A 19,649-nucleotide genomic window follows, 5' to 3' on the forward strand; every position below is an offset into this window, starting at 1 on the left:
CACACTAGGGAAACCCCAGTGAGCTGCTGTGTTGGTTGAGGGGCTCTGGAGGGGACAACACAATCAAGCCCATCAATGACTGACCCACCTGTGTGCTGCTTTCTTTTCAGTCACTGAGAAGTTTCATTAAGAAGCAAGGTGACTGGCTGACCAGGAGAGCTGTGAATCCTCTGTGGAGAGTTGCAGCATCCATAGTACAAGCTGGCCTTTCCTCCACTATCTACCTGCAGGCTGCTGGAGTTTCTCTTTGCTAAGCATGGAGCTGCCGAGGATTGGAATGTGGGCGGGGCCACGGGGACACACGAGGGGGGTGGGAGGAGAAGATCCTGCTCTCTGTATCTCTTTCCTCTCCTGTCCGGTGTCCGTGCGAGGAGGGGTGGTGGGCTGTCAGTGTGGGGTCCGAGCAGTGTGACAGAGAGTGTAATAGACACTCTCTGCTTATAACTGCAGCCAGCAACCCCCGAGCCACATCCCGGGCTTTTGGGCCCCCCCACATGGGCAGAACTCCAGGGCCCAGTCACAAGTGCGTCTGGTGCGACCCTGGAAATTTCGCCACTGGAGTATAGAGTGTTTAGTCCAAAATGAGGAAAGAGGAGGGAAGGCACTCAGAACCAGTCTCACAGGGAGAGACACCACACTGGGGTCAATACAGCTTAAGAGATCACTGTAACATATCATTACTGCAAAGAGGATGAAAGCAATGAGCTCCCAAATACAAAAGTTGGAAAGGCAAGGTGTATTCGTGCTTGGGTGGAATGCCCATCCAAAAGATTCCCCACTCAAATATTTAAAAGATAATGAATCCAGTTGCGGTCCTAGTTATTGCCTCCTTAGCCTCCAGAAGGAATGAGCTGTCAAGTATTATCGTGAAATATGTATTTTTTATTTCCCACTGAGCAAAATTATAAACGCAACACTTTTGTGTTTGCCCCTATTTATCATGAGCTGAAAGCAAAGATCTACAACTTTTTCTATGTACACAAAAGGCCTATTTCTCTCAAATATTGTTCACAAATCTGTCTAAATCTGTGTTAGTGAGCACTCCTCCTTTGCCGAGATAATCCATCCACCTCACAGGTGTGACATATCATGATGCTGATTAGACAGCATGATTATTGCACAGGTTTGCCTTAGGCTGGCCACAATAAAAGGCCACTCTAAAATGTGCAGTTTTATCATACAGCACAATGCCACAGATGTCGCAAGTTTTGAGGGAGTGTGCAATTGGCATGCTGACTGCAGGAATGTCCACCAGAGCTGTTGCCCTTGAATTCAATGTTCATTTCTCTACCATAAGCCGTCTACCAAAGGTGTTTCAGAGAATTTTGCCGTACATCCAACCAGTCTCACAATTGCAGACACAAGCCCACGACAGCCCACATCAGCTGTTAATCTAGACTAGTGTAGCTGGCATTGGTGTGGGTTGTTGAGGGCTTGTGTTTTTGCCAGTGATCGCCCCTACTCTACAGTGCAGTCATTCACAACACCACAAGATAATGACAGTAAAAATTGTACTCTCACTCTTCTATTCCTGTACTAAAAAAAGAAAATTTCATTTCCAGTGACCACAGTTTAGTTTTGAGTAGTGACATTCCAAGGGGTACAGGGGGAGCTATCTGTACCAGGTACCACCACTTAGAGGGTGCTGGCAACTTGCGCAGTGGCAGATGTATACCAGACACTGAAAGTGATCTCTGCTAAATTGTAAAAACCCAAAATGCATTCTATTATTTCTTTGGCCCTAAAACAGGAACAAAAAAACACACTTTTGGTGGTGGGTCATGGTAATGGCATAAGAAATATAAGGCTAAGGTTTAAAATAATTATATATTTTTTTTATATTTTGGGCAAGCTTTCTTTTTATAATAAAACAAAACAAGGAGATCTATTAACATTTACCACCAAATGAAAGCTCAATCTGCCCTGAAAAAAACAAGGTATAATCCACATGTTGAAGTTGCAAAATTGGGTTTGGGCTTTAAGGTATGTTTTGACCCTGGTCATGAAGGGGTTACAAGCTTGAGTTGACTCTCTAAATGTTCTAAACAAGAAATTAAATAAACCTTGTCTCTTAAACTCTGTTTCATTCCTGTCTGCATGGCTGGGAGTGTCCCAGACATTTTCTAAAGGTCAGAATGGTTACAGCAGATATGGACCATGTTTTCATTAAAACACGTGTTAGCAGCTATTGTTTATGTGTGTAAAAAAGGGTTACCTGTGGCAGGTTATGGACCCCAGTAGCAATCACTCCCAGCATGCTGGTACTTAGATTGTTGTCCTGGGAGCTGGAAAAAAAAAATCTGTGCAGGGGGAGCTGAGAGTGCCATCATTACAACTGGTCTTAAAAAAAAAAAAAAAAAATCCAGACTTTAATTCCAGGCTAATCATTAAAATTAACACTTATGCGGACAGCTACACTTCAATTATGGTCAACTATGCATTTTAAAAGAAACTAATCATTCAATTTCAAGCTCAAGATATTTCTGGGATTATTGCTTCTGCTATTTTTTTAAACAAGACCTAGATATAAAGAAACAGAAACCTGTTGTGTGCCTGATACTAAATATCACATAAATAAAACAGAATGTGATTGTTGCACGTTCTTGGATTTTTGAACTCTTATTCAAAGCTACATTTTGTGCTGCATCTCAGCAGGGATCAACCATGTCCCAGCATGGAGATTAAAACAAATGCAGAGCAGAACATCAACTGATAATACTTCTACATTTTATATTTGAAAACATATATATATGAAAAATCAGCATAGTTAGACTGCTAATGCAGATTTATATGCAGGCTTTACATGCAGTTTCTATCTAAGAAGATGATCTTTAATGGTGTCGATTTACCCAGTTTGCAGCCACCCCCTTCACTTTGTCCCACCATGCATAATGGTACTGCTTGGAAAAAAAATGATAGAACATACGTTATGTTAGTATATTCACGTAAGTCTGTACTCTAACTTTTCCAATCAGCTATGTTTTTCCCCTACAACTACAGCAATGGAAAAAAAAATGTATTGCAGCCATGGAAACTGAGTTTAGTTGGTGAGTAGGATTGCCTAGAATGTTCCTATAGGAAGCTTCTTCCATAAAGTTGTCTAAGAACTTGTGGTAAATTTAAAGGCATTACATTGGCATCTTAAAACATTTATGCAAGTGAACTGCAATGGCTTGTTGCAATATCAGTAATGTATGAATCTGGCATAAAATTTGCTCAAATCATTACACTGTTAGAGAGGGTTGTTTTCGGTCAACATACCTGGAATTTAATGCTGCTACTATCACAAGAAGGGATTCCACATGTACTGTTAATGTCAATGAAGGAATGGCAGGAGTAAATGGGATAAACTATGACATTTGTAAGAGAACTGCTGTGTCTGGGCATTATTTATTATTATCATACAGGATTTATATAGCGCCAACAGTTTGCGGAGCGTTTTACAACATGAGGGCAGACAGTACAGTTATGATACAATTCAATACAGAAGTAATCAGAGGGCCCTGCTCGTTAGAGCTTACAATTCAGAAGAGAGGGTCAAGTGATGCAAAAGGTAATAGCTGTGGGGGATGATCTGATGGAGAAAATAAAAGTCAGTTGTTAAGTGAAGGCAGAATAGGCTTCTCTGAAGAGAAGGATTTTCAGGGATAGTCTAAAAGCAAACAGAGTAGGATATAGTCGGACAGATTGGGGTAGGGAGTTCCATAGGACAGGGCAGGTTTGGGAAAAGTCCTGGAGGTGAGCATGGGGGGAGGTGACAAGGGAACTAGAGAGCAGGAGGTCTTGGGAAGTAAAGCAGAGAACGATTTGGTTGGTATTCTGAGACTAGGTTAGCGATGTAGCTGGGGGGCAGAGTTGTGGATGGCTTTGTAAGTTGTTGTTAGTATTTTGAATTTAATTAGTTGGGTGAGTGGAAGCCAGTGGAGGGATTGACAGAGAGGTGTAGCAGACAATGAGCAGTTCATAAGGTATATGAGCCTGGCAGCAGCATTCATGATGGACTGAAGGGGGAATAGCCTATGTAAAGGTAATCCCGTGAGGAGGGAATTGCGGGAGATGACCAGGAAGTAAACTAGGAGATTTGTGGCGTCATTTGTTAGAAAGGGGCATATTCTGGAGCTGCTGCAGAGGTTGAGACTGCAATATTTGGACAGTGGTTGGACATGGGGCCAATAGAATAGTTCAGAGTCCAGGATTACACCTAGAACCTTGGCATGTGGGGACAGCCTGATAGTTGTGCTATCGATCTTGACAGAGAAATCAGGGGAAGAGCCACATGGGGGAGGAAAAATCATGAGCTCGGTTTTGGATAGATTGAGTTTGAGGAAGTGGTGTGACAAATCCAGGCTGATATGTCTGTTAGTAAATTAGTGATACGTGAGGAGACTGAAGGCGTGAGCTGAGGGGTAGAGAGATAGGGTTGGGTGTTGTCAACGTAGAGATGGTATTGGAAGCCATGGGAGGCATTTACCTGACCCAGGGAGGAGGCTTGTCACACTATAGAAGCCTGATGGGCTCTTCACCAATACCCTGATCAGATAGATTCACTGCAAGAAACAATTCTGAGTGTCAAATGGGAAGGGTAGGTCTAGACTTTTTCTTTGTTGAAGGATGTTGTATAATATGTGTTCATTACTAAATTCCAAAACTTACATACTAGGCTTTATTGCATTTCTTTATCTTAAACACTAAAACCTATAAATAAGGCATTTATTCCAGTCATTCCAAACTAAAATTAATTAGATCAAAAATATTCCTATAAATACACTGCTGGGCAGTGTTTACTTATCCAGTCACATTCTCCCATGCTGCTGCTCTCTCTGTTTGGAAACTGAACTATCCTCACACTTTTGGGCAAGGGAAAACTCCAATTGATAGTACTAGTAAACCTGAAATGCACTCTCCTGCCATTCTGTGGGCTGCAAAAGAAAGTTCCATGGCTGACAATTGGACAGCCATGGTCTAAAACAGGGGTGTCCAACCTTTCAACCTTCCTGGGCCACATTGGAAGAAGAGGAATTGTCTTGGGCCACACATAAAATACACTAACAATAAGGATAGCTGATGAGTAGGGATGGACCGAACATCCCCCTGTTCGGTTCACATCCAGAACATGCGAACAGGCAAAAAATTTGTTCGAACACACGAACACCGTTAAAGTCTATGGGACACGAACATGAATAATCAAAAGTGCTAATTTTATAGATTAATATGCAAGTTATTGTCATAAAAAGTGTTTGGGGACCCGGGTCCTGCCCCAGGAGACATGTATCAATGCAAAAATATTTTTTAAATACGGCTGTTTTTTCAGCAGCAGGGATTTTAATAATGCTTAAAGTGAAACAATAAAAGTGAAATATTCCTTTAAATTTCGTACCTGGGGGGTGTCTATAGTATGCCTGTAAAGTAGCGCATGTTTCCCGTGTTTATAACAGTCCGAGAGCAAAATGACATTTCTAAAGAAAAAAAAAGTAATTTAAAAATACTAGCGCTAGTGCCGGCTATTAATGAATTGTCGGTCCCGACAATACACATAAAAGTCATTGAAAATAAAAAATAAAAATGCGTGGGGGTCCCCCAAAATTCATTACCAGGCCCTTCAGGTCTGGTATGGATTTTAAGGGGAACTCTGCGCCAAAATGTAAAAAAATGGCATGGGGTTCCCCCAAAAATGCACACCAGACCCTTATCCGTGCACGCATCCTGGCAGGCTGCAGGAAAAGAGGGGAGGGACGAGAGAGCGCCCCCCCTCCTGAACCGTACCAAGCCACATGCCCTCAACATGGGGAGGATGTCCCCATGTTGATGGGGACAAGGGCCTCATCCCCACAACCCTTGCCCGGTGGTTGTGGGGGTCTGCGGGCGGGGGGCTTATCAGAATCTGGAAGCCCCCTTTAACAAAGGGGACACCCAGATCCCGCCCCCCCATGTGAATTGGTAAGGGGTACATTGTAACCCTATAATTTCACAAAAAGAAAGTGTCAGATTGTTAAAAAACCACAGGAGACAGCTTGGGATAAGTCCTTTATTAAGAATAAAAAAATAAAAGAGATTCCAGCGATGTAATCCAATAAATCCATGCTCCTACTCCAGCCATGTAATCATGGAGTCATTTAGGACTACACGGCAAGGATGTATTGTGACAACATTGATCTAATGTAGGAATGATGATTGCAAGGCCCTGTTGCATGAAACTCTTTTTCCTCTGCTACTGATTTATCAAAACTCATAGCTTGTAATGCGTTTCAGAATTTAGTGCTTTTTAAAATTTGCTTGCTATTTAGTGGAAACTGTAATGCTCTGTACACACGGTCGGACATTGATCGGACATTCAGACAACAAAATCCATGGATTTTTTCCCACGGCTGTTGGCTCAAACTTGTCTTTCATACACACGGTCGGACAAAGTTGTCGGAAAATCCGTTCGTTCTGAACGCGGTGACGTAAAACACACTATAAACGTGTCAGTAGCCAATAGCTTTTGTCTCTTAGTTTATTGTGAGCATGCGTGGCACTTTGTGCGTCGGATTTGTGTATACACGATCGGAATTTCCAATAACGGATTTTGTTGTCGGAAAATTTTATAGCCTGCTCTCAAACTTTTTGTGTCGGAAAATCCGATGGAAAATGTCAGATGGAGCCCACACACTGTCAGAATTTCCGACAACACGCTCTGATCGCACATTTTCCGTCGGAAAATCCGACCGTGTGTACGGGGCATAAGTCTACTATATGTCTGTTTGGAAAGTCTAGCAGTCCATTTATGTTTAACTGTAATCTCTATTAGAAACAGGTTCAAAATTAAAAACATGGAAATGAAAGTTAATTTCATACTTTCATACATTAGGTCTCTCTATATTTTATGAACCAAGCATATGCTGTATGCTTTCCTCTACTTAAAAAGGATTGAGAGAAATAAGGAGCCTCTGAAAATGTTCTATTTGCAAAATGTCCTTTAGAATGTCAAGCTATTTTCAGTCTGAAATGTGTTTGTTTTTTTTGTCCCAACTTTCTCTCTCTTGGAAGAGTTAGCTAGAAGGAACAATTTGATTTCATATTGAAAAGCACAAGACCCTTGCATCAAGGTCTGCTGTTATTTAAATGTCACTTCAGTTGCTTTTGTTTCGTCATTATCTATAATAGGAAGAGAAAAAAAAAACTTTTAGATAGAAGTCTATTTCTCATCTTTTTATACCTTCCAGCTAGTATATTGTAGATAAATATTATACTCACTCTCATTGCTCAAAATATCTTCTAGTTGAGTTAAGAAATGCTAAATTCATTCCAATTGCTCATAAAAGCTACTCACACAAGCTAAAAGTGTGGCAAGAGCTATCTATTAGTAGCTCTAAGCCCATTTCTGACAGATGTTCCTGTGTTCTTCCTTGTTTTTGTTCTATCATTGTGTTGCTATTTTTTGTGATTTTTATAGCAGAAATATATGGAATAGTACATTTCAGTTACCATGTATTGGTTTTTAGAAGCTAGGGTTCCTCTATTTATATGCTAATTAATCCATTTGGTTTCATGGAGCTCATGGAACAGGAAGTGATGTTGACAGGAAGTAGGGAGGAGGGAATGAAGGAAGCACTGGCACTAGGATTGAGGACTTCGGAGACGCAAGAAGGAGTTTGGTAGAGATCCTCTATATAGAAAGAAGAAGACTCCATATCACCAAGAAGAACCCACGTTAAGTAGCTGTTTAGTGTATCTCTGTTGCATACATTGTCCATGCTCATTTGCTAGGAAGAATAGCTAGATTATTCACGTGTATATTGTAGGAATACTTTGTAATATTCTGTCTGTCGTTTGCAGGTCCAGAATTTTTGTTTAATAAAGCACATTAATACACTACAGAAGTTTTTAATGTTTCCTTGCTTTATCACAAAGTGACCTTAAAAGACAAACTAAAACAATCTTGATAGTTTTCTTTCCATAAAGCCCCTTTGTAGTACCTTATTGGTAGCTTTTTCAAGATTTCTGGAGTATGTGCTTTAACCACTTCAGCCCCGGAAAGATTTACCCCCTTCCTGACCAGAGCACTTTTTACAATTTGGCACTGCGTCGCTTTAACTGGTAATTGCGCGGTCATGCATTCTGTACCCAAATAAAATTTGTGTCCTTTTCTTCCCACAAATAGAGCTTTCTTTTGATGGTATTTGATCACCTCTGCGGTTTTTATTTTTTGCGCTATAAACGGAAAAAGACCGAAAATTTTGAAAAAAAATGATATTTTCTACTTTTTGTTATAAAAAAACCCAATAAACTCAATTTTAGTCATACATTTAGGCCAAAATGTATTCTGCCACATGTCTTTGGTAAAAAAAATGTCAATAAGCGTATATTTATTGGTTTGCGCAAAAGTTATAGCGTCTACAAGCTAGGGTACATTTTCTGTAATTTACACAGCTTTTAGTTTATGACTGCCTATGTCATTTCTTGAGGTGCTAAAATGGCAGGGCAGTACAAAACCCCTCCAAATGACCCCATTTGGAAAGTAGACACCCCAAGGAAATTGCTGAGAGTCATGTTGAGCCCATTGAATATTAATTTTTTTTGTCCCAAGTGATTGAATAATGACAAAAAAAAAAAAAAATTACAAAAGGTTGTCACTAAATGATACATTGCTCACACAGGCCATGGGCATATGTGAAATTGCACCCCAAAATACATTTAGCTGCTTCTCCTGAGTACGGGGATACCACATGTGTGGGACTTTTTGGGAGCCTAGCCACGTACGGGGCCCCGAAAACCAATCACCGCCTTCAGGATTTCTAAGGGTGTAAATTTTTGATTTCACTCTTCACTGCCTAGCACAGTTTCGGAGGCCATGGAATGCCCAGGTGGCACAAACCCCCCCCAAATGACCCCATTTTGGAAAGTAGACACCCCAAGCTATTTGCTGAGAGGCATGGTGAGTATTTTGCAGCTCTCGTTTGTTTTTGAAAATGAAGAAAGACAAGAAAAAACTTTTTTTTTTCTTTTTTCAATTTTCAAAACTGTGTGACAAAAAGTGAGGTCTGAAAAATACTCACTATACCTCTCAGCAAATAGCTTGGGGTGTCTACTTTCCAAAATAGGGTCATTTGGGGGGGGTTGTGCCACCTCGGCATTCCATGGCCTCCGAAACTGTAATAGGCAGTGAAGAGTGAAATCAAAAATTTACGCCCTTAGAAAGCCTGAAGGTGGTGCTTGGTTTTTGGGGTCCCGTACGCGGCTAGGCTCCCAAAAAGTCTCACACATGTGGTATCCCCGTACTCAGGAGAAGCAAGAGAATGTATTTTGGGGTGTAATTTCACATATTCCCATGGCATGTTTGAGCAATATATCATTTAGTGACAACTTTGTGCAAAAAAAAAGAATTTGTCTCTTTCCCGCAACTTGTGTCACAATATAAAATATTCCATGGACTCAACATGCCTCTCAGCAAATAGTTTGGGGTGTCTACTTTCCAAAATGGGGTCATTTGGGGGGGGGTTTGAACTGTCCTTGCATTTTATGCACAACATTTAGAAGCTTATGTCACACATCACCCACTCTTCTAACCACTTGAAGACAAAGCCCTTTCTGACACTTTTTGTTTACATGAAAAATTTTTTTTTTTTTTGCAAGAAAATTACTTTCAACCCCCAAACATTATATATTTTTTTAAAGCAAATGCCCTACAGATTAAAATGGTGCGTGTTTCATTTTTTTTTTCACACAGTATTTGCGCAGCGATTTTTCAAACGCATTTTTTGGGGAAAAAACACACTTTTTTAAATTTTAATGCACTAAAACACACTATATTGCCCAAATGTTTGATGAAATAAAAAAGATGATCTTAGGCCGAGTACATGGATACCAAACATGACATGCTTTAAAATTGCGCACAAACGTGCAGTGGCAACAAAATAAATACATTTTTAAAAGCCTTTACAGTTTACCGCTTTAGATTTACAGAGGAGGTCTACTGCTAAAATTACTGCCCTCGATCTGACCTTCGCGTTGATACCTCACATGCATGGTGCAATTGCTGTTTACATTTGACGCCTGACCGACGCTTGCGAGAGCAGGGGGGGACAGGGGTGCTTTTTTTTTTTTTTCTTTATTATTTTTTTGCTTTTTTATCTTATCTCACCAAAACGCTACCAAAAGAAATGTTAGCGATCGCAGGGATCAGGCCTGACTCTGCGAACGCTGCAGTTATGCGTTTAGTGTTTTGTAAGTGACAGTGATCTATCGATACTGCACTTGGGTGGGCTGGGCCGGGCGGAGGGGCAAAATGCAGGTGCTAGCAGGTATCTGGGCTGATCCCGCTAACACTGCGTTTTTGGTAACCCTAAGATGTTGGGGACGCTAGTATAGATCTGATCAGATCAGATATTGATCCGTTCAGATACTATACCACTAAGGGAGGTGTATGCTGCGTGCGTGGGTGTTATCGCTACTGGCGCTAACCTGACGCTGTCTGGGGCAACTTCAGGTATTTTCTTGCATTGTTAAGTTACATAGAATTATGACAAGTTTAACAGCACAATTTCACAAGTGTTTTCCCTGGTGAACTTTCTAAAAAAATGTTTACTTTCCTAATGGAAAAAAAAGCTGCAGAAGAAGATAGAACAATTTCATTTTAGTTAACCTGCTGACTGCGCACATATGTGCGGTCTCACGGAAGTGGGTCTTTATCGAACGGTTTATCAAACCCATATTTTCAATAACTTTTAGTACACAAATGCATATATTACCCAAATTTTTGGCAAAGTATAAAAGTATAAAAGATTAGGTTGCGTCAAGCAAATAGATACCAAACAAGTCAAGCCCTAAAACTGCGTGCACCTGTGAAATGGCAACAAATTATGGTACCAAAAACTGTGCATATGCAATGCTTGAAAAGACTTTACGGGTCATTACAGGCAGTCCCCGAGTTACAAACACCCGAGTTACGAACGACTCCTACTTACGAACGGCCTCAAATGCTTGTGCTCCACCCTGGTCCTGGATACCTCCAAGCACATCCAGACACATCCCACACTCCAGTACTACATGTACTGCATGGCCAGAAGAGCCACAGATAACATAACTGCATGCCCGAAACATCCCACATCCATGCACAGGTGGAAGTTATACTTACAAATGTAGTGTTCTGACCGGAAGTTACACTTACAAATGCAGTGTTCCAACCGGAAGTTACACTTACAAATGCAGTGTTCAGACATACAAACAAATTCCACTTACGAACAAACAAACCTACAGTCCTTATCGTGTTTATAACTCGGGGACTCTGCCTTTAGTTTATAGTTGACTGTAAATAATGACCCTAGAATAATTGTTCTCACTCCAGCATGCACAGTAATCAAATATCAAATATGTGTAGCGGAATCCACGTGGGTCCACCTGATGAGCGAGTTTACATTTATATGCGCATGTTCATCGGCCAGGGGTTTTAAAATAACTTTTTGGAGGTTTTTATTGCTTTTGTTAAACTTAAATTTCTTAAACTTTTGTTTTTCACAAAAGCACTTTTGAACGTGGCTTAATATTATAAAAACTATCACATTAGCTGTCACAACCCCTCCCATTTCAAGAATAATATATCTCAGTTGAGCAGCGAGACTGATAAGCCCACATGATACATATAAAGTGTTAATCTCTAGTAGCAGAAGCTGGCTCACCTTATTACAAAGTCATGACTGTCAATCTCCATGCCACATCCACTGTTCAGGAGGATTCCAGAATTACCCACGACTGCGCATGTCTCAAAGCGACGGCTCTTCATAGGTGATACTTCAGGCAAAAGACTGTGCAGATTTTGTGAAATATTTAACGTGCGGCGTCTGTCCAGGACATAATGGATTACATCTCCCGGCTTGAAGCTACTTTTAACTACAGACACATCTCTCTCTGCATCCAGAAATCGAAGGATGTCTTTTCTATGTGAAAAAGAAAATTAAGATCAGTATAATCAAACATGTATTGTGTCCTACGGGTATCATCTCGCAAAGGAAAACTCTGATTATTTGCTTCAAGCAATACCAGTTTCTGATTTCCTCTTGTTTTTGAACATTAACTTCAACACCCCTATTGCATATTCCTATAGTTTGTGCACAAATTCAAGAACAAAACCAAACAAAGCATAACCTCTATTTTTCCATGCCCTCAGCAAACCTCCACTGACCATAAACATGAGAATGTTGTTGGAAGTGGGTTATGATCAAACTACCAAAAGTTTTTTTTTTTTTTTTTTTTTTTAAGGGGACTGTTGCACAAGTAAGCATAAGACCTGGTTCACACCTATGCATTTTTTAGTGCATTTTCAGTTTTGCAGAAACACACTACAGACCATTTAACATGGTTTCCTATGGATGTAGTTCACATCTGTGCATTTTATGGAAAGGGCCAGGGACTTTTTTTTGTTTTTGGTTCCTTAGACTGTTAGTTCACACTGGAACTGGCTGCGGATCGCACAGGAATGCTGTGCGTCCCCATTCTCCGATTCAAGGACAAACCAGGGCCGAATCTTTGCCTGAATTTGTCCCTGAAATTGAGCCAAAGACACAGCCGCCCCGGAGATTTGTGAACCGGCTCCATAGAGAAGAGGTCACATTCTCCTTCTATGCGAACTGGATGCGGAGGAAACCCGCATCCAATTCGCATAGGTGTGAACCCAGCCTTAGACTTCAATGGGTCAAAAACGTGTAATGAAAAACGCAAAATGCACCTGGAATATGCAAACTGCAACCTGCATAGGTGTGAACCAGGCTATAAGGCTTGTGCAAACTTTGCCCCGTGATCAATTATCTGTGTTTGTGAAATGCCATCTTACATTGGTGGTCAATTTGGATGCCAAACCCAAACCCAAGGAGGATGGGCACTACACTGAGGAACATGTAACAATGCAAAAAAATTCAGCTAGATGAAGTAATGTTTTTAGCACTGGTATTTACAAAGGAAAAAATAGTGTTACATTTCCAGCAAATGGCATCTCCCTCTTCTTTTTTTTTAAAATAAAAAGGGCACACATAACCCAAAGGTTTCCCAAAAAACATAGCAGACCTCTAAGGGTGTGTTATGTATTGTGGGGGAACTATGGAGTTTTTTTGTTTTTTGCAATTAAGTTTTCTTTGCCAGCAATTTAACCTGTCACATTTTTTCTTTGTAAATGTAATTTTTGCTTTAACACATCCTACAACAATAAAAAAAAAAAATGTGTGAAGTCCCCCAAAAAGTCCATACCAGACCCTTAACCTGAGCATGCAACCTGGCTGCTCAGAATTTTTCCAGGCTACATGCCCTTGACATGACATTGCCTTGACCCTCCCTGGGAAAGTGTCCTTTCATCCTCCCTCTCCTCTGTTGTGAGAGTAAGGGGAGGATTCACCAATGTAAACAGTGTAGCATAGCTGTGATTGGCCATTACAGTGATCACATAGCACAGAGCCACTCCAATCGGCTCTGTAGCTTTAGCCAATGCTTTCTGCTGTCTAATTACAGTGGTAGCAGTGGCCTTGTGCACATGACATATGCAAACCTGTAAACAAAAAATGTGCAGTTGGATCCATCCACCCTAGTAAGCACACAGTCTGTTCGCTTTTAGGTAAAACTCCCAGGTGCATTCAGGGTAAAAACAATTACTTTTTGATAGAATAACATTATGTTTTGCATGTGAAAGCTTACTTTTTCTCAGGTTTCCATGACTGTGGAATTTCTTTGTACTGGAGCTGCAGGCACCCGAAAGCTCAAGGTGTTTGCAACCAAAGTAACATAGCATAAACATTTGGCTGTTTATGGTCACCTTTATTGTGGGCTATTACAAAATTGTTAAAGCATAGTGTCATTCCAAGGATTCAATTTAGATCTAGAAAATCTAACATTCTCAACAGGGCTTTAATTTCTGTGCATCTTTCGCTAGGGGGCTGAGATATGGACTGCAATAAAGAACACAAAGGAGAGATAAAAGATAACAAAATGATATATGTGAGCAGCTGCACTGAGAATAATTTAAAGCAAGAAAGACAGAAACTACGGAAAGCATTAAAAAAGCAATCATTTTACCTAAATATATCAGAAAAATGTAAGTGAAATAGTTCGTAAGCAGAATATATAGGCGGTTCATATCTACAGTAGAGTATATGTAAATACAATTATTATTTTTCTATATTTTTCTACACAATATGAAAAAGTGTCATTTGAGAATACCACCATGAAAACCAAAGAAATTCATATTTCATTATCACTATTTCCTTATTTTCTAACGTAAAAAAACCCCCACAGCTTTAAAGAGAAAAAAACAAACTAAGAGGAACCACTTACCAAGGCAGACACAACCCATATATCATGTTTATATGAAGCCAAGTATGAAGTACATTAAAAACTCACAACCTTTTGTATCTGCTACATACTTCTGTACAGTAAGGGCATCCTAAGTCAAAGTGTTACTTTGCTGAAAGAGTCATAAGCAGTTTTCTAGCAAGCCAGAAAATCATTGTGATAATACTAAGGTCTCAGAAATTCTCACACATTGGTGAAACTCTATATTGTACTTTGTTATTACAGTAAAACCTTGGTTTGAGAGCATTTTGCAAGACAAGCAAAAAACTTTATAATACATTTTGATTTTTGATATACAAGCGGTGTCTTGATATACAAGTAGCGTCATGTCACAACTGAGTATAAAAGAGAAGAGAGGCGCCTCTAAGTGTAGCAATATGGTTACATTTAATGAAGGTACAACATTTAGCAACATATTGCTACACTTAGAGGCACACGTCTTCTCTTTTATATTCTGTAGCTCCTGCTGGATTTTGCTTCTAATCCCCTCGTGGAGGCTGCCATTTGGACATTGGATGGACATTTTATGGTTACACAACCTGGTCACATTGCTATAATCTTTTTAACTGGACTATAAACGGAAGGACCTATGAATAAATGGTTGTGGAACAAATCATTTGAGTTTCCATTATTTCTTATGGGGAAGTTTGCTTTGATATACAAGCATGTTTCCGGAAACGAATTATGCTCGCAATTCATGGTTTTACTGTATTGAAAGTGAGGCCTGAATGGGTCAGCGTGTTCTTAAAAACATCAGTTAGTATATTGCTGGATTATATACAGTATACCTCACAAAGCCAGCTGCCTGAAAATCTTTCAGGGGATGTGGGCAAATGTGCACAATGTTCCAATGGACCTGTTCTAAGATCAAAGGATACTGACAAGAATATATACAATATACTATGTGAGCAATATCAATATTCCTAAGACTGGCCGCATGGCCCTTTTAAACAAACTGGTCCCTGATATTTCTTAGATGCTCATCTTTTTCACAGTTTTACCTGAAATGTACCCTTTACTGAAGTCTAGAAATCATCTGTAGTTGATATTACTACAACTAAAAATACGATTTCCTGCATTATGCTTCACGAAAAAACTGGCAAACATTTGACAGGTTAAATAGGAGAGAGGCAAGGGATTCTGGAGTAGTGATGTGGAGGATGCCTGAATGAAAGGAGGGTTCACTTTCTTTTTCTCTTTTCTTTCTTCTAGTATTGTCTATATTAGGGTGACCAGACATCCCCGGTTTCTGGGGACAGTCCCCGGATTGAGGACACTGTTCCCGGACCAAGTCTGTCCCCAGTTTTGTCCCCGGATTGGATTTGAACAGGGGCTGGGGCAATTTCAAAGACAGCCCGTGCAGAATAAAAAGAAAAAAATCTGAATTGCACCCCCCCGCCGCCGCTCCTACTAGCTTATGGGGGTTTATTTTTTTCCATTATCTGTGCCCATTTCTGATGATCATGTGCTGGTCAGAGCAGAGGGACTATTTCTTCAGTTTCTGGCACATGCCCATTCAGCTCCACTTGCATGTTCTTCTGCCTTGGCTCAAGTCCCGGTCAGCCGCCTGCCTGCTTATTTCCTTGCCTTCCCTGGTGGAGTGATCTTCCTCTGCTCCCCACCCAGTAGTAGCCGGGGCCCGAAGAGTAAAGCCCCATACACACTATCAGATTTTCTGCTGATTTCTGTCTTCAGATTTACCAAAACCATGTAGTGCAAGGGCCTGTCTGATTGCATACAAATTGAAACTCCTAAGGTTTGACCTCATATTATATGGTTTTGGTAAATCTGAAGGAAAAAATCAGCAGAAAATCTGATAGTGTGTATGGGGCTTTAGACTTGACAGGCTGCAAGGCGGGCGCCGGCGGGCAAAGAGTCATCGATTGCTACCATTACTATATGTGTATATGTGTTAATATGTCCCCGGATTTCATTTTAAAAATCTGGTCACCTTAGTCTATATCGTAATTCTCTTTCTTTTTATCTTGGAGCTTTTGCTGTTTTTATCATTCTTTAGGCTCGGTTCACACTAGTGCGATGTGGGAACCAGCGTGATTCCAGTGCGGGTTCCCACATCGCACCTGAATTGCCAACGCTTCACACTGCCCTCTGCAAACCTTTGCAGGTGTCCCATGCAATCTGATTCCAGTGCGGACCAAAAAAAGGCTCCTGCACCATTTTGGTGCAAATGAGATGCCAATTCAGTCATACAAACCGTATGGCTGAATTTGCATCGCACAGACATCGCATGTGATCTGCACAGCATTGCATTGAAAATGACGTGATGTCTGGCATCGCACAAGTGTGAACCGAGCCTCAATACAGTTTAATTGCAGAAACAGCTAAAGATAAATGGGTTGATTTATTAAAGGCAAATAGACTGTGCACTTTTCAAAGTGCAGTTGCCATCTGCAAGTGCAGTTGCTCCAGAGCTTAGTAAATGAGGTAAGGCTTCACTTTGGAAAGAATACCCAATCATGTGCAAGAAAATGAAAAAAAAACAGCATTTTTGCCTGCATATGATTGGATGATAGAAGCCAGCAGAGCTTCTGCTCATTTACTAAGCTCTGGAGCAACTGCTCTTGGAGACTGCAACTTCACTTTGCAAAGTGCACATGGGGGGATTTACTATAACTGGAGCATCCAAAAAGTGGTGCAGCTCTGCATAGAAACCAATCAGCTTCCAGATTTTATTGTGAAAGCCTAACTGAACAAGCTGAAGTTAGAAGGTGATTGGCTACCATGCACAGGCTGCACCAGATTCTGAGTGCTCCAGTTTTTGTAAATCTCCCCCACAGTCTTTTTGCCTTTAGTAAATCAACACAACAGTGTACAGCTTATTCTGGATAAAGTTCCACATTGGTTACAATGCCACTGGAATAACAAACTGATAGTCCTGTGTTTTGACTTCTATGTACCATTCAGTCATATTCAGAGCAAAACTCTACATTTTGTAGTTAGCTATATCTGAAGGCTTCTCACCTAACACATGTTAAATATTCTATTCTCATTATACCTTCATTGTAGACGCAGGGCCAGATTAAGAGCATCATGGGCCTGGTGCTAAGGATTTTGGTGGGCCTTTTTATGAAAAAAAAAAAAATGAAAACGCAAACAATTTTTTGTTAAATTTAAATTAAAGAGAGAGAGGGGTGTGAGAGAGTGGTTGAGAGAGAGAGAGAGAGAGAGAGAGCGCGCGAGAGAGAGAGAGCGCGAGAGAGAGGGGGAGGGGGTGATTGCAAGATAGGGGGTTGAAAGAGAGGGGATGAGAGGGAGGGGGAAAGAGAGAGAAAGGGGGTAAATGAGAGAGAGAGGGGTGAGAGAGAGGGGACGAGACAGAGAGGGGGTGGGGTGATAGCGAGATAGGGGGTTAAAAGAGAGGGGATGAGAGGAGGGGGGTGGAGAGAAAAAGGAGGTAAATGAGAGAGGGGAGGAGAAAAAGGGGAATAGAGAGAGGGTGAAAGAGAGAGAGGGTGGTAGGGGGTGAAGGGGGTGAGAGAGAGAACAGGGTGAAAGAGAGGGGATGAGAGAGAGAGGGGGTGAGGAGGATGAAAGAGAGAGAGAGAGGGGGGTGAGAGTGAGGGGTGAGTTTGTGGGGGGCACAGCATAGTACATCACACAGGGGGGGGGGGGGAATAGCACAGTACATTACATGGTTGGCACAACACATTACATGGTGGATACATGGATACAGCACATTTAATGGTGGGCAAAGCACAGCACATTACATGGCGGGCACAGCACATTACACGGTTGGCATTGCCCAATACAGCACATTACAAGGTAGGCACAGTACATTATATGGTGGGCACAGCACAAGACATGATTGGCACTGCACAACACAACACATTGCATGGTGGGCACAACACAGCACATGCACACGGTGGGCACAGGACCTTATATGGTGGGCACAGCACATGACATGATGGGCACAGCTGAGCACATTACATGGTGGTCACTGCATATTACAAGTGGGCACTGCACAGCACATTATATGGTGGGCACAGAATATTATATGGTGGGTACTGCACATGGCATGGTGGGCACAGCACATGACAAGATGGGCACTGCATGACACCACATGACATGGTGGGCACTGCACATCGCACGACACAGCACAGCACATTACATTGTGAGCACAGCACATTAAATGGTGGACACCGCACATGACATGATGAGCCCTGCAAACCACATTCCATTGGGAACATTGGTGGGCACTGCACGACACAGCACATTATATTGTGAGCACAGCACATTAAATGGTGGACACCGCATATGACATGGTGAGCCCTGCACAGCACATTCCATTGCGGGTACTGCACGGCACATGCCATGATGGACAATGTACAGCACATAACATGGTGAGTACAGCACATTACATGGTAGGCACTGCATGGTGCTGCACATGACACGGTGGGCACAACACAGCACATGACATGGTGGGCATTGCACAGCAATTTACATGGTGGGCACTGCACATGACATGGTGGGCACTGCATGGCACAGCACATTATATGGTGGGTACAGCGAATTACATGGTGGGCACTGCATGGCACAGTACATGACGTGGTGGGCACAGCACATTACATGGTGGGCACTGAATGGCACAGCACATTACATGGTGGGCACAACACATTACATGGTGGGCACTGAATGGCATAGCACATTTTATGGTGGGTAATGCAACTCCACATTACATGTTAGGAACTGCACATGACATGGTGGGCACTGCTGAACAGCACAGCACATTGCACAGTGGGCACAACACACTACATGCTGGGCACAACACATGGCAGGGTGGGCACAGCACAGCACATGACATGGTGGGAACTGCACATGACATGGTGGGCACTGCATTGCACAGCACATGACATGGTGGACACTGCAAATTACATAGCGGGCATTGCAAGGCACAGCACATGACATGGTGGGCACGGCACATTACATTGTGGGCACTGAATGGCACAGCCCATGACATGGTGGGCATTGCACACGACATGGTGGGCACAGCACATTACATGGTGGGCACAGCACATGACATGGTGAGCACTGCAAGGCACAGTACGACGTGGCGGGCACTGCACATTACATGGTGGGCACTGCAAGGCACAGCACGACATAGTGGGCACTGCACATCACATGAAGGGCAATGCAATGCACAGCACATGACATAGTGGGCACAGCACATGACATGGTGGGCACTGCAATGTACTGCACATGACATGGTGGGCACTGCACATTACATAGTGAGCACTGCAATGCACAGCAAATGACATACTGGACACAGCACATTACAATGGGGGGCACTGCAATGCACAGCACATGACATAGTGACGCAG

At 41.8% G+C, this 19,649-nt stretch overlaps 1 protein-coding gene across 1 annotated transcript in view; it reads right to left on the reverse strand.

The window, feature by feature from the left end:
• The window catches only part of ST8SIA4 (ST8 alpha-N-acetyl-neuraminide alpha-2,8-sialyltransferase 4), a 228,111-nt gene that overhangs the window by 126,248 nt on the left and 82,214 nt on the right, over positions 1-19,649 (reverse strand). The window contains exon 3 of the mRNA XM_073624567.1: positions 11,655-11,912. Within this exon, the coding sequence (XP_073480668.1) occupies positions 11,655-11,912 (258 nt within the window). The remainder of the gene's footprint in view (positions 1-11,654; positions 11,913-19,649) is intronic.

This window comes from Aquarana catesbeiana, linkage group LG01 (assembly GCF_042186555.1).
Source record: "Aquarana catesbeiana isolate 2022-GZ linkage group LG01, ASM4218655v1, whole genome shotgun sequence".
Taxonomy (NCBI): domain Eukaryota; kingdom Metazoa; phylum Chordata; class Amphibia; order Anura; family Ranidae; genus Aquarana; species Aquarana catesbeiana.